Consider the following 21,580-nt stretch of genomic DNA (forward strand, 5'->3'; position numbering starts at 1 on the left):
TTATACTGGCATAATTATAACAAAAAATCACATCCCTAAGTAATTTAGCTATGCCAGTATAAGTGTTACCTGTACTGTAGACCAGGCCAAAGAGACAGACTTACCTTCCAAAGTCACAGAGTTTTAGGACAGCTGTATCAGGGTCCAGCAAGAGGTTCTGTGGTTTTATATCCCGATGGCATATTCCAAAGGAATGGATATAGGCTAAACTCCGGAACAGCTGATACATGTACAACTGGAACACAAACAGACAATGTATAATGTACGACTTCCTAATGACAAAGTGTGTGGTTGGGGGGGGGGGGGGGGGAGAGGGGCGGGGAGGGGGAAAGGAAAGTGGGAGAAAGATTAGCATGCTAAAAACCCTACATAGTAAACAAGAGTGAATTCTACAGCTCACCAATGGAAAAAAAAACTAGCTAGATAAAATTTAAAGCAATGTTGGCAAGACGGTTAAGGCCTAAAAGTTGGACTTCACCTTTTTTCCCTTCCACACAACCTCAGCACTTCTTTGTTCAAGTCAGTGTAATTTGTTATGGAAGTATTCCTTGACCTTTCAAAAACAAAAGGTTTTATTCGTAAAGAATACTCAGTGACAGCAGTCCAGCATTCACAAGCTGGACTTGTGACAAGGAATGATGGCTGACAGAGAGCAAAAAAAACACACAGCAAATAAAAGTACTTCCATGTCAGATTTCTCAAGTCCTATCTATATTAGGTGAAGAGCCATTGTGACAAATTCTTGAATGGAACCCTTGAGCTTGCTACACTGGTACAACTTCATGCATCCACACACAACACCCACACCAAGCAACGTTCTAGTGTTGGTTGTCCTAGCAGTCTGCATTGCCTAGGATGGTCTTTAGATCAAATCTAGAGGAACGAGTAAAATCTAGATATTTTGAAACTGTCCCAAAGTCCTTGCTCCCAGCAATGGCACCAAGCACTATGAAAATGAACGTTGGTTACTTGTAACTGATGTTCTTCAAGACACATGCTACATATTCATGAGATGCACTAGCCACGTACAGCTCAGATGGTGGAACCTAGCTACCAATGCCTTCTGGAGTGTGGAGCCTTTTGGAGCTCTGGCCACCTCAGTTCCTTCCCACCACCTCCTCTGGTCCAGGTTATAATTAAGACTCCCAAGGAAGAGGGGAAGGTGAGTTGGGGGTGTGAATATGCAGAGTCCCACTTCAAAGAATTTTGGTTACAAGTAACTTTCATTTTTCCTTTGAGTGGCCTCTACATACTCCTTTATGAAAGGGATTCTCTGAGACGGCTGTAACAGTGGGGTTTTTTCTGGTTTATCCTGAAATAGACTTCTGAAGAGAGTACACATGCAAAGGATGGCAATGACTAGATGATCATTTGATGGGCCTTATTAACCAATCATCGAGATACAGGAATACAAATTCCTCTTTTCTTAGGTGAGCTGCCACTGCTAATAGACGTTTAATAAATGCCATGAGACAGGAGAAAGTTCAAATGGAAGGCCCTTGTACTGAAAACAGTCCTCTCTCCACTGTGAATCAGAAGTACTTCTGATATACATGACTTCCAGCAATGTGAAAGTAGGCATCTTTCAAATCAATGGCTGAAAACCAAGCTTTTGGAGAAAGGGAGGGTATGACAGAACTAGGGTTAACATATGGAAATGGAACTTCTTGAGAGATGTATTGCGTTTCCTAAGGTCTAGAATCAGTCAAAGGCCTCCATCTTTCTTGGGGATTATGAAATACCTTGCATAAAATCCTGTGCACCTTGAATCTCCCTGGTACCTCTTCTACAGCTCCCATTTTGAGCAGAGCCAGAACCTCGTTTTTTAACAGGTTCTTGTGAGAGAGGCTCCTTAACAGAAACAGGGAGGGTGAGTTGGAAGAGGCGAGGTATTCAAATAGAACTGAATACCCAGTGCGGATGAGTTCTAAAATCCACCTGTCCATAGTTATAGAAGTCCAACAGTAGAAATATTGATAAAGTAGCTCTCTGAAGAGGGAAAAGTAAGCAGTTGGTCAAGATTTGATTGCAGTCCTTATGAAACGCCTCAAACTTGTGGGCTAAGGTTCAACACCATAGCTGCCAAAGATGTTTGCTTACCTTTTGCCCTTGTTTTGAAGTTTCTTCTCCTCTGCTGGAAAGACTGTTGAGGAAGATATTGCTGTTGGTAATAATATCTCCTCTGTACTGGAAAAAAAGGGAAGATGGCCATGAAGGAAGCAATCTTTGGTACCTAAATATGGTAGTCCTGGTCTTCTCTGGGCTTGCTGATCAACGTCCAAAGGTCTTGCTGCATAATTTGTTTTCTTCATCTTCTCCAGAAAGTCATTAGTCTTGGTCCTGAATAGGCCTTCTCTTTCAAAGGGAAAATCTTCTATATCAGCTTTAGTTTCTCAGGGTAGTCTAGAAAATTTGAGCGAGACATATCATCCAAGAGGAATTGCAGATACTACAGTTTTAGCTGTCTAATCTGAAGAATCAAAAGATGCTTGCAATGCATGCTTTACTACTACTTGCTGGTTCTCTGTAACAAAAGCATTAGCAAGTTTCTTTTGTTCATCTGGCATAGCCTTTTAGTAAAGGCTGACATTTTCTTCCAAAGACAGTATTGGTAATGTGCCATAAAAACTTGGTAGTTCACAACCCTTATGCTCTACACGGAAGAGAAAACTGTTCTTCCCAGTTCATCCATCATCATTTTGTGTTTATCCAGGCGAGTAAAGTAAACTGAACCACTCTTAGATCTTTAAACAGCTGCTTCCACTACTAAAGAATTTGGCACCAGGAGAGTATGAAAAAGAAATTCCCTCCTGGGTAAATGATATAAACTAAGCTAATATCTGAAAGGCTGCTTTTCCTTCGATGGAGATGTGACAGCGTAGACACCTAGGTTCTCTTCAGGAGATATCCAATTGTCAGTTTCAGGATATAATTCTTTAAACTCCTGAAGGGTGATCTGTTCCTCTACATCAGACAAAGAATCATGCTTAAGAGAGACTGATCTCCTTTCCTATGTGATATCAATAGATCCTGTATCTTTAGTTCTGTAGGGCCTGGTTCCAATGGTGCTGGTGACTGAAGGTGTCCGCTATACCCTTAGTGCTGCAGATCTGGTTAGTAAGATGGAGTTGACCAATAAGACGATCTCTGTGCCATGGGAGCATTTTCCAGTCAGGCCAGTAGTCCATATTTGGGTCCAATTCATAATATGACCCCACTACAGGGGTTCTCTGAGAAAGGTTGAGAGCCCAATCATTTTCTCTTTAATGGTGGACAGAACAAAGACGGCACCTGCCACTCAGACACAATCATGAGCCAAGAGGAGATAGTAGTGGACCCAATATAGGAAAGAAACCTACTGGGGAACCCAATGCTGTTTTAGGGGGATGGAAGAGGAGAAGACATTTGTCGTTCTTTTACCCTTCTGTTCCCTACTACAGTCAAATCTAGAGAGAGGAGTTCCTTCTCTTCTGTAGTTCTTGTCTCTCTAAATTTGATTGAGGCGGCAGCATTGGAGTAGAATGATGGGTTTGTGCCAGTACCATCAGAGAAGGTTGGGTAAGGGAATCGGAACAGATACTCAGATCTGATACTAACTTTTGCTGCCTCTTTTTGTCTTGATAAGTGAATCTTTGGATCCTTCAATTTTCCTACTGGATCAAAGACTCTGGCAACCAGAGCGACAGCTGGATTTGGTGTCACAGCTGCGTGTTTCTTAGCTCTACTTCCAGAGTCTTTACACAATGGTCCTCTACTTGACTCCAATGTAGTAGGATCCGAGGAGCTTCTCATTCGTGGATTGGCTCTCCTCACAGAGGCTGTTATGGATGGCCATCTCACTGACGGCTCTCTCCGTAGATTTCTGATATGTAGGTTTATGTCATCGACTCATCCTTCAATGCATCCAGTGCCAAGACTGGTGTATATCACTTCTTGGAACCGACCATATTACCCAATCTGGCAGGTAGAGCTGCAATCACTTCCTCGAAGGCAATTACTTGTTGTCCACTCTGTCTCTTGCTCTTTACTCTCAGGGTAAAGATGTTGCAGATGGAGCACCTGGAGGGTGAAGGTCCTTCACTAAGGCAGGCAAGACAGTGTATGAGCATCCAATGCTAGAAAGACTGAAGAGCAGAATCCACATTGTTTAAAGCTTTATTTGTTTTTATTTTTGGATCTGCCATCAGGTCTTAGTACAGACCTAAAGCTTCTGAATGCTATGCTATCTAACACAAAAAATGCTAATTAAACTAAAACCAGTAACTGTATCTAAAACTAGCATTTTGTAACTAACTGTGCATTATCTAAGAGAAAGATCCAAACATGAGGTCTGGGTAGGTTCCTACTTTATCGCAGTTGCACAGAGTTGGATGGAACTAAGAGAGCTAACACACCACACCCCTTTTACAGTCTCATCCATACAGTGTGGAAAGTATGGCAAGAGGAGTGCATGAGCACTCAAATGGACACCATTAGCAAGGTCCTAACATTTGAGCTGCACATGGCTGGTGCATCACGAGTGGGCATATGCAGGAGCCACTTGAAGAAGAACAGGTGCTTCGGGAGTCCCAGAATGCATTGGTGCAATTGTGACAGTAGGATGTACTGTGTGAGGAAGTGCCAAAATGGTTCTGCTTAGAAACACTCATGACAAAGAGCACTGGGCCATTGCAAAAAAACAAAGATGGGAAAACCCATCATTTAATGCAGAGAATGTTCCTCAATGCCCTCCACTGGGGGGGGGGGGGGGGGGGGGGGGGGGAAGAGACGGACAGAATGGTGCAGGTAAAGGCATTGGTCCAATACATCCAGAGGGAAATTTTAAAGACCGTCCCTCTCTGGTTTTACTTTTAACCTCTAGAACAATTCCCTGCTGTACCCCACTTCCAGTGTTTCTTGTATGCTGTCTTTCCACCAGTCAGTTGAGCTGTGTCCCAACATCCCCACCTCCCTCCACCCAGAGTTTTACTTTTAAAGCTCTGGGTGGAAGAAGGTGATCATAGTCACCACTGCTTAGAGTGACTTCACTTGGAGTGGGAACAACTAAGCACACTAAACAGAAGTATCCACTCTTCCCCTACTCAAAACTCTAGTCCAGGGTCAGCAACCTGCGGCACGCGTGCCAAAGGCGGCATGGGAGCTGATTTTTAGTGGCACTCTGCTGCCAGCCAGGGTCCCGCCACTGGCCCCGCTCAGCCCGCTGTCTGCCTAGATGAATGGAACCCTGGGCTGGCAGTGGGCTGAGCGGGACCGGTGGCCGGGACCCTGGCTGGCAGGGGACGGTGGACGGAACCCCAGACCAGCAGCGGGCTGAGTGGCTCAGCCCGCTGCTGGACTGGGTTCCCGTCTGCTGGCCCGGGTTCCCGTCTGCTGGCCCGGGTTCCCGTCTGCTGGCCCCTGCCAGCGGGAGTCCAGGTTCAAGTTAGTTTTTGTTATTTTATAGCACCCCAGATACACCATTAGGAGATGTTAACTTTAAAATGCAATAATTACAAACAAGTCAAATTTGTTGTCTGAATTTCCCTTTATAAATATACAAGTATTTTGTAAGTTTTCTCCAAAAAGTCTAAGAGTTCTTTATTACCTGATGAGTCAAAAACTGGTATATACAAAATTTAGTATGACGACCTTTATCTCAGAATACAACTGGATGCAATTTGTATTTTTTGTTGTTGTTGTCATCATTTTACATTGCTACTTTCTTGTCTTCCATATTATATAATGTTAGAAGCTGTATCATAGAATCCTAAGACTGGAAGAGGCCTCAAGAAGTCATCTAGTCCAGTCCCCTGCACTCATGACAGGACTAAATTTATCTAGACCATCCCTGACAGGTGTTTGTCCAACCTGCTCTTAAAAATCTCCAATGATGGAGATTCCACAATCTCCCTAGGCAATTTATTCCAGTGGTTAACTACCCTGAGAGTTGGAAAGTTTTTCCTAATGTCCAACCTAAACCACCCTTGCTGCAATTTAAGCCCATTGCTTCTTGTCTTATCCTCAGAGGTTAAGGAGAACAATTTTTATGCCTCCTCCTTGTAGCAACCTTTTATGTACTTGAAAACTTATGTCCCCTCTCAGTCTTCTCTTCTCCAGACTAAACAAATCCATTTTTTCAATCTTCCCTCATAGGTTATGTTTTCTAGACCTTTAATCATTTTTATTGCTCTTCTCGACTTTCTCCAATTTGTCCACATCTTTCCTGAAATGTGGCACCCAAAACTGGACACAATTCTCCAGTTGAGGCCTAATCAGCGCAGAGTAGAGCAGAAGGATTACTTCTTGTGTCTTGCTTACAATACTCTAGCTAATACATCCCAGAATGATGTGGGGTTTTTTTTGTCTGTTTGTTTGTTTTTTTTTTGCAACGGTGTTACACTGTTGATTCAGATTTAGCTTGTGAAGCACTATGAACCCCAGATCCCTCTCTCTGCTGTACTCCCTCTTCGGCAGTCATTTCCCATTTTGTATGTGTGCAACTGATTGTTCCTTACTAAGTGGAATAAAGTAAGTTATACTTTATATGTATAATTTTAGTATATACCTCCACTGCCAGAATTCACATTGTGGACAACTCCAAAGAGGCTTAACCATTTCTTTGACTTATTTGGTAATAAAACTGACACTACCCTACCTTGCTAAGTTATCCTTTCAATCAATCAATCAAATCAGTAAAAATCTACAGATAGATGTAATCTGACTTTCTTCTTGCCTTTGAGATGTCTTTGAGGTAAATTAGTAAGTGTTCCTGACATCAAGACAATATTCTTTATCAATAGTAGGATGAAAAGAAAAGCCTGTGGTGTCAGAAAAAGAGTATAAAAACAGTCCCCAGGTCTAGAAGGAATGACAGTGCCCACAGCTCCCAAAATGGTCATTTCCCCAGCAGGAGAATTTACAAAGGCCTTGATACCACATCGCTTCTCACAGGATAGAAGGTGCTCAGGTAAAACCAGCTTCCCCAGAGTGTGTATGTAGGAAAGCCATGAGCTTTTAAACTTATAAGAACCTTTAAGCAGGATATGATCTTATTGTAATTGCAAACACCTGAAAATGTTTAATAGCATAAGAACCAAATAACTGGGCAAACTCTGGAGGGCATACAGTTAAATTGTACACATACTACTTCAACAACAGCTCAGATACATTGATTTGTCTCTGGGACAAAACATTGCTGCTGGGTTATCATTTCTCCTAAAATGTAGGAGTCTAAACAGCAGCAGAGAGTATTGCTGAAGCTTGCTACCTTGATTTTTTTATATACACAGTTAGGCTCCAACAATTTCCTCTTATACTCATTTCTTCTTATAATCATTTTTTATAATTTCCTCTTATAATCATTTTTATAGATTTCGCTGCCTTGAAATAAACCCTTCACTGTTTAATCTACCCTGCAGTTTAGTGTGAGAATTTAAAGTTCAGGTTAGGGGAAACTAACAACAATTAGAAATGCTGTGTTACAGCAAACTTCCTATTTCAATTTATAATTATAATTTCCTACCTTGACATAGATCATAGGGAGTGTCTGTTTGGCCCGGCTATAATGTCTGGCAACTCTGTATACTGTTTCAGGAACGTAGTCCAGCACCAAGTTGAGGTACACCTCGTCTTTCTGGAAAAGAGAACAGAAGAAATAATTAGGAAAAGATTCAAAACAGGGAAGTGCAAGAACAGTATTCAAGGCAGCTGTCAGCTTAAGAAATATGTTAGCTTGCAAGGTTCTAAGGTTTTAACAAAGGTTATGTCTACACTCCGAAAGTGCATTATGTTAGAAAATATGCTGACATTTTTTAAGCGAATGCAACGTTAAACATGGAGTTGTCTATTACTGCTAAATTACACTCAATATCATGCTAATCAAAACAGATTAGTTAACAGGTTTTCTAACATGAGGCATTTTCCCAGTGCAGGTGAGGCCAAACAGATCAATGACCACTCTGCCCATTCAAGTCTCCATTGGGGGGAAATTATATCTTCCATCTCACAATCTCACACTTTTACAATTGCCAACTTCAAATTCCCTGACACACCCTACTTAATTACTTATCAATAAAAAAGTTTTTTTTTTTAAATTCCAGCATATTTGAGAAAGCTTAATCTGATCCTGTTGAAATGGTAACATTGCTATAAGTATTTTGAGGACTAAAGAGATTTTTCTTTTAATCCAACAAAAACCCTAAGCATAATACAAGAGAGCAAGAACAAAGCTTCAAGCATGATGCTTAACATTTTGAGCTTGTCAGTTTCAGAGAGGTCTGTAACCTAATTTCAAACCTCACACTGAGGTGGGAGAGGGATGAAAATCTGTGACCTCACATAAAGGGTCTTGATTTTAACTCTTGCCCACCTTAAATTATTCATGTTAAAAGAGGAATTAAATAAAATGAGACATCACATTCACACAGTGCTTAGTTTAACTAGAAATTAGCCGGAAACAGTCAACATGGATTCACCAAGGGCAAATCATGCCTAACCAACCTGACTGCCTTCTATGATGAGATAACTGGCTCTGTGGATATGGGGAAAGCAGTGGACATGATGTATCTTGACTTTAGCAAACCTTTTGATACAGTCTCCCACAGTATTCTTGCCAGCAAATTAAAAAAGTATGGATTGGATTAATGGACTATAAGGTGGATAGAAAGCTGGTTAGATAGTGGGGCTCAATGGGTAGTGATCAACAGATCAATGTCTAGTTGGCAGCCGGTATCAAGCGGAGTGCCCCAGGGGTAGTTCCTGGGGCTGGTTTTGTTCAACATCTTCATTAATGATCTGGATGATAGGATGGATTGCACCCTCAGCAAGTTCGTGGATGACACCAAACTGGAGGGAGAGGTAGATATGCTGGAGGTTAGGGATAGGGTCCAGAGTGATCTAGACAAATTGGAGGACTGGGCCAAAAGAAATCTGATGAGGTTCAACAAGGACAAGTGCAGAGTCCTGCACATAGGACGGAAGAATCCAATGCACTGCTACAGGCTGGGGACCGACTAGCTAAGCAGCAGTTCTGCAGAAAAGGACCTTGGGATTACAGTGGATGACAAGCTGGATATGAGTCAACAGTGTGCCCTTGTTGCCAAGAAGGCAAACGGCATACTGGGCTGCATTAGTAGGAGCATGGCCAGCAGATCAAGGGATGTGATTATTCCCCTCTATTCGGCACTGGTGACGCAACATCTGGAGTACTGCATCCAGTTTTGGAACCCCCACTACAGAAAGGATGTGGACAAATTGGAGAGAGTCCAGCTGAGGTCAATGAAAATTATTAGGGGGCTGGGGCACATGACTTATGAGGAGAGGCTGAAGGAACAGGGATTATTTATTCTGCAGAAGAAAAGAGTGAGGGGGGATTTGATAGCAGCCTTCAACTACTTGAAGGGGGGTTCCAAAGAGGCTGGAGCTAGGCTGTTCTCAGTGGTGGCAGATGACCGAACAAGGAGAAATGGCCTCAAGTTGCAGTGGGGGAGGTTTAGGTTGAATATTAGGAAAAAACTATTTCACTAGGAGGGTGGTGAACGGAGCACTGGAATGGGTTAGCTAGGCAAGTAGTGGAATCTCCATCCTTAGAGGTTTTTAAGGCCCGGATTGACAAAGCCCTGGCTGGGATAATTTAGTTGGGTTGGTCTCACTTTGAGCAAGGGGTTGGGACTAGCTGACGACCTGATGTCTCTTCCAACCCGATTTTTCTATGATTCAGCTGCTCATTTTCAGAGGCAAAAATTGGCCCTAGAAGTCTCAAGTACTCTGATATATCCTTCCCACCCTATTCTGAAACTCAGAATTGTATGACAGGTTTCAGAGTAGCAGCTGTGTTAGTCTGTATCCACAAAAAGAAAAGGAGTACCTGTGGAACCTTAGAGACTAACACTTTTATTAGAGCATAATCTTTCGTGATATACATTTCCAACTATACAAATTGAGAATAATTAATAGTTAATTTTCAAAAAAATAAAAACAGACAGAAGAGAAAGGAGTCAAGATTTTCTGTTTGGTACCCAAAACTATAGAGATATCTATAGAAAAAGATGACAGATTTCCATGACACTTAGAGAGGCCTCATGTGGATGGAAATGGAGCACAGTACTCCCAGACTTCAGCTGGGACTCTTGTCACTAGTGGGTCCTCTGGCTATACTTTTTAATTAATACCTCCCAATTTGAAAGAAAACCTCTGGATGCATTTGCAGTAGTCATTTAATCACAATTGTCCCAGTCTTAAATGCTGTGACTTAATTAGCCAATTAGAGTGCACAGCCTGTTGTGCTTCTCTCATAGCTCACTGAATTATTTAAGCTGTCTCTACTCTGTGCACGCAAACAGCAGTGACCTCCAGTGAATAAAGAAAACATGGAGAATTTTTGACAGGACACATAACATACGCACATCATGTGTACACGAAAAATGTGGAGAATTTCTGGATTTTAGCATTTCACAAACTCAGAGGTGGGTCAGTATCATTACTTGAGGGCAAACATAAGTACTTTAAGGGGCATTTTGAGAGCATTTACTGGTACCGCTTAACCTAAAGAAGACCCACCCTGCAAATCACTAAGGCCTTGTTTACATTAGTCTTCTCTCCCAGAAATAAGTCATACTTTTGCTACCACCGGTTAAGTTCTACTGATGGTAGTGCCAGCATAGAAAAGGTTCCAATTTTGTTTTTGTTTTTAAGAACAGTAGTGTGTCTTTTATATCTGCTATGTTCAGAATGATTCAGTTTGAAGCTAAGTACCAGTCATAACCTCAGAAAGCCTACCTACATTAGCACTCTCACTATTGCTACCACAAGTGAAGCTAAGCCAAAGGTAGCAACAACAGGACTTTTTGTAGTCAGGACATAAATTTTCTATATAAATATAAAATTCAGTGAGATATTCAAATTTATACATACTTGATAAGAAGGCCTTGTACCTCAAGGGAGAGATTTCAAATCTCATAAGTAAATAATTCTAATAGCCGCATTATAGATATAGCCTTCTGAATATGTAATATATTTTTAATGAGCGGGTGTGTGCAGTTATATAGGACACTTGTACCTTGGAGGAAAAAAATCATACCAGCAGTAAGCTACAGCACAAAGTACACTATCATCATCAGGGTTGATTACAATTATTTTTTACTCTGAGACTCAAGAGTTCAGTGTCCCCAAAAACAAAAAGGGAGAGGTTGGAGAGGTACACAAAATAATGAAAAGAAAGGAAACCTGGCACTCCCATTTATGCTCTCTGCCTATACAAGAATAAATGAAAATAAAATGAAAAATGTAAAGAAAAAGTTTAAAATTAATAAACACTTTTCATGCTATATATAATTAACCTGTGGAATTCACTGCCACAAGACAAAGTCCAACAACTTTGTGATACAGACCTCGTTTACAACCTTTCATTTGTGATTTATTTTGTTTTCATTCTGATTTTTATTTTCTGCTCTGCCAGATGTAGGATTGTAATTCCATAGCAAGGGTTCCATTCCCATGAGTACAAAGCTCAGATCACCAGAATCCAGGGACAGTTTTAGACGCTCAAGTCAATATTTGCATGTTTTAATTTTATTTACTACTTAGATTCCTGTCACAAATCCACACCTGCAGACCTGCTTCTACTGCTGCTCTCTCTCTCGTTTTCTCTGATGTTAACACCCTGTTCTCTCTTTTCCCACCCCTTCTTCTTCCTTCATCGTCCCGGAAACCTCCCCACCTGTTTTTGCAGCCTTTTTTTGCTGCCAAAATGACTTGTACCTATCCTTTGGCTCTTATCTCTTCCTGTAGTGTTGGTTTTGAGAATGAGGAAGGATGCCCTAGCCTATTGGTCAAACCTCATTTCTCACAGGTGTAGTGTCATGCCTATCCATACATTTGATCCATTTTTGTGAGTTCCTCCCCCACCCCAAAAAAAGCAGTGTGATCAGACTTATTCAAAAATCTATAGATTATATTTTACATACTACTGTTCCTATGTAAACGTTCACACACATACACATCTAGACTAACTGGCAAACACACAATTTATATCTATACATTCAGAGCTTTGGACCCTTAATTTACTGATGTGAAAGCAGCCCTGAAGTATATGGCATTTTTTAATCTTATACAGCCTACTATTCATTCTCTCCTACAACAACCAAGTGCACAACGCAAGTAATTTTTTCATCAGCTAAAGATGAGTCAACTATTCTGAACTAGCTCTCCTTGCAGATACCATGACGTGAATCTCATACATCACTCACTATACTGTTGTAATACTGTTCATTATCCCTTCTTTACAAACATAAAAATAGGGCCAAAGAAATCCACCAGTTCTCTGAATTCTCCTTTAGGAGATTTGCTATGAGCTAGAAAGCGACATGACTGAAAAGCTCTCTTCCTGGATGATGTAACCTGGTTTGTTTGTCTCTTGCATTCTCTAAACAAAACAATTTACTGTGAGACAAGTGTGTTGCATAAGGGAACTGACTATTTTAAAGGTTTGCCAGTTGGGGGCAATTACTCAAGGATCATGAATGGTTCCTGTCTTTCCATTACCAGAAACCCTCTTCATTCCTCATCACGCATTCCTCATGTGACCCACTTCCACACTACCCTTCAACATCACTGGCCTGGGGAAGCAGAAGAGAGAAAGCAGATCAGTTAGGAGAACAGGTTTGTGGGGGTCTGTCAGAGATCCAGCAGGGTCCAGAGAAGCTGGAATCACAGAAGTGGAGGGAATAAGGAGGAGGAGGTGGTGTTAGCATGGGTGAATGCACTTTTCCTTACAGCTGTTAGGATAAAATAAACCAAGATACCAGAGCTACAGCTCCCTTAAATTAAGGCAAATATATGAGCATTTATATCTTTCTGTATTTGTCACTAGCTTTCTGACCATTTTCTCTTTAATCATCGATCTCACCAGGGTTTTAATTTTTTATTGTTTTGATTTTTTTAAGATGTCATCTTTGGACATCTAGGTTTTTTGCATTTGGGCTCTGAACCTCTAATTGCATCAGGCATTAAAGACCTTGCTTTCTGCCACTTGGCAAATAATCCCTCCCCAGACTGGTTCAAAACATTCAGATCAGCCAACAAAGCAAAATAACTATGGCCCTGTTGCTGAACCAGTCTGCAATGCTCAAGAATTGTCAATTCAGACAAAATCATCATGTCAGTCAATTACAATTTTTTTTAATATTATATATACACATACACTCACACACACACACACACCTCTCACTCACTACAAGCCTCCCCATTATGGAAGTGTGGGAAAGAGAAAGCTCCAAAAGCCAAAATATTTTAACAGCTTACTTTTTCATTTTCTTTGTCTCAGAAATCAGAGCTGAAATAGGCCTGTAAGAGTCAGAACTCTGGCATCTGTGTACCTGCTGTATTATTTAAATGTGTGCATAGAGAGCTAGGGAAATGAAATGCTGCAGCTTTTCACACTCCCTAAAGATGCTGGGAGGTCACAAGCTAAACCCTCCATTCAAGCCTATCTGTCCTTCACCATACAGAAAAAAAAAAAACTAGTGTTGGAAATACCACCGAGCTGGCCATCACTACTGCCAATATGAGCCAACAAGTTGTGGGATGTAGGGATTCAATCCTCCTGGATCACTCTTGTACAGAATGAAGGTCAAACATCTCCTCCCTGTCCCTCACCTGCCAAAACACCAAGCAACAAGGGGATTTTTGTATAAGCCTCACTTTTTTTTTTTTTTCTGGAGGGGGGAGCAATTTGTATTAAATACTACAGCAAACAGGTAATGTCCTTAATGAGGCTGTAGGGACACCACCATGGAACCACCATTTCCCATATGCGTTTACTATAGATAAAAACAAGATAATGGAAGTGCTAGAGTTCACTTGTCAAAGTGACTAAGATTCAGCACAAACTGGAAATGAACTACAGGGTCTGTTCCCCCTGAGGAATACCTCATCATTCAGACTGGAAAGCTCCAGTGCTCTTTCAATTCTGTCAATAATTTATCTAGTTATCTGCAAGAATTTCTTCCAGTCACTAGTAGCATGATAGAGACAGCTTCAGAAAACTATATTGGACATCTTCCCTTTCTTTCTTGGCTGATAGTGTGCACACTGGTGACAGATATGGCACACTGGAGAGAGGAGAACACTAAACATACCCATCTGTAGTTCCCCTTTCCAGACAATTCATGAAGCGAGCATACCTTCCACCATGTCATCTGCTGGGGGAGGAGGACAGCTAAAACCATCAGTTAAGAGAACGAAAGGCTAATGACACCAACTCTAGCAGTAGATGTAAAACCAAGAAGAGAATTTGTTTTCCCTACTGAAGTTATTACTAGTGTCTGTAAAGTATAAAGCACTTTGGAACAAGGAAGTTCGGCTGTGCAGGAAAACAGAGCCGCTAGGGTGTTCAAATGGTACATTTTCTGTATTGTATTAAAGATGTGTGATGTTTTTTCAAAGGTATTATATACACTAACACATACTATTGACAGAGGGGAGTTGGAATACTGTAATATAGGTCAGGCTCTGTTCAGAAATTCCCAAAGGATGTTTAACTTAATCCGAGCAGTCGGACACAGGCAGGAGTCTCAGTTTAACATTTCAGCTGTATTAGGCTTTCTTTAAGAGTGCATCACCTCCCTGTAGCAACACAGTGTGAGTATCAGAAAAAAGTCCCCATTATCCGAGTGTGACATTTGAACTCCAGGAAATTCAAACCCAACAATAAAAGTGTTACTAGCTGGACCAATCTGACTTACCTAAAAACATACAGTTCAAAATCATAAGTTCATTGCCCTAGAAACAAGCAAAAAATATAACACGTCCTCTTTGCAGATTTGTTTCACTTTTGTATTTCCCACACCACATCCTATCAAGTTATAAGAAGCCACGGCTTCCCCCATTGTACCAAGGTGAGATACTGCCCAAAAAACATGGCCACAGGCCATATATACTGCTACCAGGCATAAAAACTTTTGCATTGCTTTTAAGAAAGAGCAAACATTTGAGAAGTGTAGCTTCCCTACTCAAAGCATCTAGTAGCCATAATCTTCTAGAGGAGTTTGGGAGTTGAAAAATTGTAACTTGTTTTATTTGTATGAAGGAATGGTGACATCCAGTGGCCACATGAGCATGCTTTTACTTGCAATTCACAGCTTCCAGGTATTTCAAAGCACTGGAACGGAGTTCTAGAACAGTGGCTTTCAAACTTTTTTTCTGGCGACCCAGTTAAAGAAAATTGTTGATGCCCGTGACCCAACGGAGCTGGGGATGAGGGTTTGGGGTGTGGGAGGGGCTCAGGGCTGGAGCAGAAGGTTGGGGTGTGGGGCTGAAGGGGTGGGGCTGGGGATAAGGGTTTGGGGTGCAGGGAGACTCTGGGTTTGGGGGCTCAGGGCTGGGGCAGGGAGTGCAGGAGGGGGGCCAGGGCTCTATCCTGGGGGTGTAGGCTCTGGGCTGGGGCTGAGGGGTTTGGGGTGCAGGAGGGGGCTTGGGTTTGGGAGGGTTCAGGGCTGGGGAAAGGGATTGGGTGCAGATGGGGGTCAGGGCTCTGGATTGGGGTGCAGGCTCTGGGATGGGGCCAGGGATGTGCAGTTTGGGGTGCTGGAAGAGGCTCCGGGTTTGGGGGGGCTCAGGCATGGGACTGTGGCACAGGGTTGTGGTGCAGGCTTACCTCGCATGGCTCCCGGTCAGCAGCACAGTAGGGGTGCTAAGGCAGGCCTCCTGCCTGTCCTGGCACCGTGGACCACACTGCGCCCTAGAAGCGGCCAGCAGCAGGTCCGGCTCCTAGGCGGAGGCGCACAAGCAGCTTAAGACAGCTCTCACCCACAAGCACCCCCTCCCAACTCCCATTGGCCAATGGGAGTGCAGAGCTGGTGCTCGGGGCGAGGGCGGCACGTGGAGCTCCATGGCCCCCCTGGCTAGGAGCTGGACCTGCTGCTGGCTGCTTCCGGGGGCGAGGCAGCACAGTGTTAGAACAAGTAGGGACTAGCAGCACGGCCAACGGGACTTTTACTGGCCTGGTCGGCGGTGCTGACCGGAGCCGCCACGACCCAGTGCCTGACATTCCGCGACCCAGTACTGGGTTTCGACCCACGGTTTGAAAACCACGGTTCTAGAACAAAGATATATGGTGAATGTGTGCACAAGCACACACATCACCCCTAGTTCTACAGTGTACTTAGTACAAATTCTCTTCTATCTCTGAAATTATTTTTGGATCAACTAGGTGACCTTTAATGCTCAGGGAAATATTCACCCGTACTAGTAGCACTGCAGATACTAGACAAATTCCTCCTCACCACTCTCCCAGTCCTCAGCCCTGAATTGCAGAACTCCCAGCTATCACAGTCTTCCACTGCCACCTTGCTCTGCCAATCCTCCTCAACTTGACCTGTAACCCACCTTTATTTTAGTCTTAGACAACACCTGGTGTTGAAACTGCCTACTGATAAATCTGAGATGATTTTGTAACAGGCTTATGTCCAGTGGGAGCTAAGTCAAGTCCTCTACATTAGCTTATGAACTAAGCCAAGTATGATGAAGGACTGGTCACTGTGTCAAAAATTTCTGTAGCTCTTAACTTTGAATGAGTCTGGATTACTGGGTGGTGTATTCAGGCAGGTATAGCAATGCTGCCTTTCTCCATTCATAGACACAGCCTAGGATTTCATATAATTTTCCACATAATATATTTTTTGTAGAAAACAGATTGTAACAAAAAAAAAACAAAAAACTCATTCATGAAGACTGTCCATGAATTCCTGCCTGCTCAAAGAGTTTACTTTAGACTTGAAAAATTCTTTAATCCCTCAACTATTTGGGAGTGATTAAAGAATCCCTGGGACGATGAATCTTATCTGTGAAGCTGAAAGGACTTTGATTTTCCTAACCAAAACCCTAGTGGACATGACACAAATTCATACAATTTAGCATGATCGAAAAATCTATGGTCAGGAGACACAGGACAACACTGAGATGCACTGAGCCATGTAAAGCAGCTTGTTCCACCAACTATCTAAACCGTGCCTGGCTCTAGCCAATGTTATTTGTCCTCCACTTCCACAAAAATCATTCATCCCTGAAAAGAGGCTGAAGGAAAAAACATAAAAAACTAGAAGATTAAAATGACCAGCCCTACAGAATGGATGGCTCAGGGGACCAGCTATAAAGCTATAGAGCTTTTCTTTTCCTACAAGTGTCTAGGACAGAGGTGGGCAAACTACGGCCCATGGGCCACATCCGGCCTGCGGGACCGTCCTTCCCGACCCTTGAGCCCCCGGCCCCTCCTCTGCTGTCCCCTCTCCCCCGCAGCCTCAGTTTGCCATGCCGCCAGTGTAGCTTGTGCCGGCCCACCTCCGAGGCTTTCCAATAAGCCAGTCCTGCCACTCTGAGCAGCATGTTAAGGTGGCAGGGGGTGGATAAGGGGCAGAGGATCCTGGGGGGCAGTCAGGATGGGGAACGGGGGGGGTTGGATAGGCATGGGAGTCCCAGGGGGCCTGTCAGGGGGCAGGGGTGTAGATAGGGATTGGGGCACTCAGGGAACCGGGGGGAGGTAGGGGGTCGGTTACGGGGTGGGGTCCCGGGAGCGGCAGTTAGTCCCGGAGGGGGTGCTCAGGGGACAAGGAACAGGGGGGGGGTTGGATGGGTCAGGAGTTCTGAGGGGGGCAGTCGGGGGCGGGGGCCAGGCTATTTGGGGAGGCACCGCCTTCCCTACCCGGCCCCCCATACAGTTTCACAACCCCAATGTGGCCCTCGGGGCAAAAAGTTTGCCCACCCCTGGTCTAGGACACATTGCTTGGGAAACTTTCACAGCTGCTGCTCAAACTATACCTGTTCAGTGGACACAGACACCTCAAGTCTCCAGAATTGACAATCTGCCACCATGCACCAGTGCTGCTGATTTTTAAAAAAGTTTATTAAAAAATCTGAATAACTGACGTGCAAGTTGGGGCCCCTCTGAATAGTTCCTTTTTCTCCAGGACCTGTTGGAATCCAGAAAGTTCCTTCATTTCCCCCCACATTTTATATCTCCATCTTTCAAACACTGTCATGACTATCCTTCCAGCCAAGGCTGCCTGGATAAGTCCCCACCTGGAGCCAGTTAATGCTCTTTCTTAATCAGATGGCTTCGCAGTAATTATTCCCATCACTGGCTTTTCCCCATCCTCTCCCACCAGACTTAACACTTGGCCCCTGAAACATGCAAGTCTCTGCTGACCTGGAGTGTGAGCAAGATACCAAGAGACTACACATTTAATCCAATCTGCTATTGCAGTGCACAGTACTATCCTGACATTTACTTAACACTTAGACTGAGGTGTTGTATGGGAATAAATTTCTATTCCTGAGTTGGATGGACTTTTGGCTGTGTGCCCTTACAGGCAAGGCCAACAGGACTAAAATCAATTACACCATGCAGCAAAACAGTCAGCATTTTGCCTGCTATTCATGCACTACCCACGCTTCCATTTTGATTACTGTGGATACCAAACACCTATTTGAAACAGATTAAATATTACATAATCAGAAGCATAATTACCAAACAAAAGCAATATATGCTTTTAAGTTTGTGCACACACCTCTTCAGTGTCTTGTCTCCCTATTGTAAATGTGGAAATTAAATATATGGACTGATCAGATTATTAAATGCTCTAACACAACCATGTAAAAACAGTTATGAAATACTACAATGAAACTAAACGAGAATGCAGATAATAAAATTTGGCATTGCGACCTCCATTATACCTGCTTTCACTCAACTGAATAGTTTTACTCAGCCGTCCCTGATCAAGTGGGTTGCCTTGTGCAGAAAAATGCTTTAAAACATGAGAACATTCTGAAATAGATATCACAAAAAACATTCAGCTTGCCCAGCTTTATTCTCACTTGGAATACAGTTCAAAAAGCTTCTTTCAGCAAAGTCCTGTCAAAAAAATAGCCAATGCTTCAGCCAATCACAATTTTACATTTGAGTGACAGGCTAAATGCAAGACAGCAATCTTCAGCCTTGTGGAATTATAGCAAAACAGAAAATCATAAATTAGAAAGCACACCTTCCTATTATATTCTGATCTTCCAGAATCAGGCTGATACGCACATAGGTTTCCTGTGCATGACCTGCCCAACACAAGCCAAAAGAGCAACATGATCGCTAGCGCCCAACAGGTTGGCATACCAAGATCTCCTGGACCAGCCTACAATGCCTTCAGAGGTCTGTCCCTCTGAAGACTGTTTAGAACCCTACAGATGACAGATAAGATTATCAAAGGTTGGTATGGAAAACACTTGCTTTCATTAAGAGAATACTGCACTTTCCAATTAATCAATCCATCAATCTTCCCTGTAGGGAAACATTCCCTACTATTCGGCCTCTCTTTTTCTTTGCACTACTGCTTGGTACTGGCTTTGCACCGCCCCAAAAAAATAACTCCCCCTCCTGGGAATTTATAGCTTTGAAATAAATAATTGTAAACTGTTCTGTCTCTCTTAGTAGTCATCTGGCCCACTACTGAACACATACAAAAAAAATCTTTCCTCATAACTCAAACCAGTAATGGTGATGAAAGTTTATATGGAATGCATCCAATAGCTCAAATTCCTAGGGACAGGAGAGGACATCTGCTCATGAATCCACTGAAAGCCTTTATCTTCTTAGTGAGGCATGAGATTCAGCTATTGCAAAAATAAAGCACAGATCTCCCTTTTCTTGGCTTTCTCAGCCATTGAAATCAATGACTCTCTAGGACCAAAGTAAAGGAAGTCTATTCATGGTCCACTTGCCAAAACCCATCTTCCTCTTGGTGGCTGCTATACCCTCCTTCCCTCTCCCTTTGTACCTGATACTCCCTTCCACTGGCAACTATTGCCCTCTTTTTCATTAGTTCACTTAGTTATTCTACAAGTCTCTACAAGTAATAGAAATTAAAGAAAGGAAAATTTAGTCTAGAAAATTTGGGGCGGGGGGGGAGGAAGGCAGGAAGTATCCTAGTCATGGGATTTATTAAAGGGTGCAGGGTCTCCAGTATATCTGCCTTCATAGGAATATGGTCTTTCTGAGGAGATCTAGCACTCCTCTTGCATGAGGCTTTCCTTGTTTTGTTCAATCTGTCTTTCAAAGATCTAGAACACAATTGAGCTGTTGGAACTGATGGGGAGCTGGGGCCCAGGGGAGTCTTTGGGCCTGAATTTGAAGCCGGATGAAGGGAGCACTCCATCACAACTTTTAGTTCTCTGTCCATCTGGAGCAACTTTTGAAGCTTGTGCAGATCTTGCACTTTAAAGACACAGGCATATCCCTGAGGCAGTGATGTCAGAGTCAGCGGGTGGTTACCTGAGGCAGGAGTAGATGCAGACGAGAGCTGGGGCTGCTAGCGTGGAAACAGGCAGGAGCAGAAGCAGTCTGTTGAAACTACTCACAATAGAAATGCTCCTGACCAGGTAGTGATGTTGAACAGATTGGACAGACTGCTTCCCTTCAGAGCCTATATACCTACCTCAGCATCACCTGGGTGGGTCCTCAACTCTGGATTGGTTGAATGGTGTGGGGCCTATCAAAAGATCTTCAGGTAATTGCCTCTGATAACTCTCACACTCTGGCTCAGGGATGACTCATCAGGCTTAAGTTGGGTTAGGGATGACTCATCAGGCTTTAGCAGGCTCAAAGATCACATCACCCCTACTTCAAAAGGTGTTTACCAGGTGTCTTCAGTTTGTCAGGATATGACCAGTGGAATTTCCCAAAGTAGCTGGGGTACATCCTGGCTGTCAGCTGCTTCCCATGAGTGATCAGCTGGACCACTGCCCACCTAATCAACAAGGTACATGAGCTTCTCTTGGAGAACCTTAAGTCCAAGATCTGCCTCACCGGGTATACTTGCTGCCTCTGGACCATGACAGCGGGGGGGGGAAGAGAGAGAGACAAAGAAAGAGAGAGAGACAGACAGGAGAGTAGGTGGCTTTATCTGTCCAGGAAAGGAGTTTATCAATATACTTTTTCAGCAGGGATATATGAAATACCAGGTGCACCATCATCATATTGGCTAACTGGAGTTTGAAGACTACCAGGTTAACCTGTTGGATGATCTGAAATGGACTGAGATACCTGTAATCCAGCTTTCTCGAGGGCTAGGCAGCGTCCTGGTGCTGCATCTAGTGTCATACTTTACCCCTGACCATGATGTGCAAGAAAGACTTTACAGGCAACTGTAGTTTTGGTCACCAGAAATTGAGAGACCAGCTTCATTGTTTCCCAGTGACCGAAGTGGCCACCCAGGAGCGAGTCATGACACAACCAGAATATGGCCAGATGTTGTTGACCTTTGGGGACCTAGATCTGATCCTGGAATAAGAGAACACTATTCTTTATCAAGAAGTTTGAGTCGGTGCTAGGGCTGGGTCTGTACTGGTGAACATTAATTTCACCACAAACAGATTGTGAGGCAGGGAAGACTTCACAAGGAACAATTAATCACTGTTGATTAGTACGTTGACAAAATGGCAAGGCTTCAAGACCCTGGTGGGTCTATCTCCCTTGTACAGGTGCTGGTCCTGGTGAGGTAACATGTCAGGCTTACCATTCTGGGTACCAGGACAATAGGTCAGGATGAAATCAAATCAGGAG

General features: G+C 43.2%; 1 protein-coding gene across 8 annotated transcripts in view; it reads right to left on the reverse strand.

Moving 5' to 3' along the window:
- GSK3B (glycogen synthase kinase 3 beta) overlaps positions 1-21,580 on the reverse strand; it is a 273,947-nt gene that overhangs the window by 113,058 nt on the left and 139,309 nt on the right. For all 8 annotated transcript variants that reach the window (XM_043538734.1, XM_043538732.1, XM_043538733.1 and 5 more), the window contains exons 4-5: positions 7,502-7,612; positions 105-235 (exon numbers count right to left, since the gene is read on the reverse strand). In XM_043538734.1, the coding sequence (XP_043394669.1) occupies positions 105-235; positions 7,502-7,612 (242 nt within the window). The remainder of the gene's footprint in view (positions 1-104; positions 236-7,501; positions 7,613-21,580) is intronic.

This window comes from Chelonia mydas, chromosome 1 (assembly GCF_015237465.2).
Source record: "Chelonia mydas isolate rCheMyd1 chromosome 1, rCheMyd1.pri.v2, whole genome shotgun sequence".
Classification (NCBI taxonomy): Eukaryota; Metazoa; Chordata; order Testudines; family Cheloniidae; genus Chelonia; species Chelonia mydas.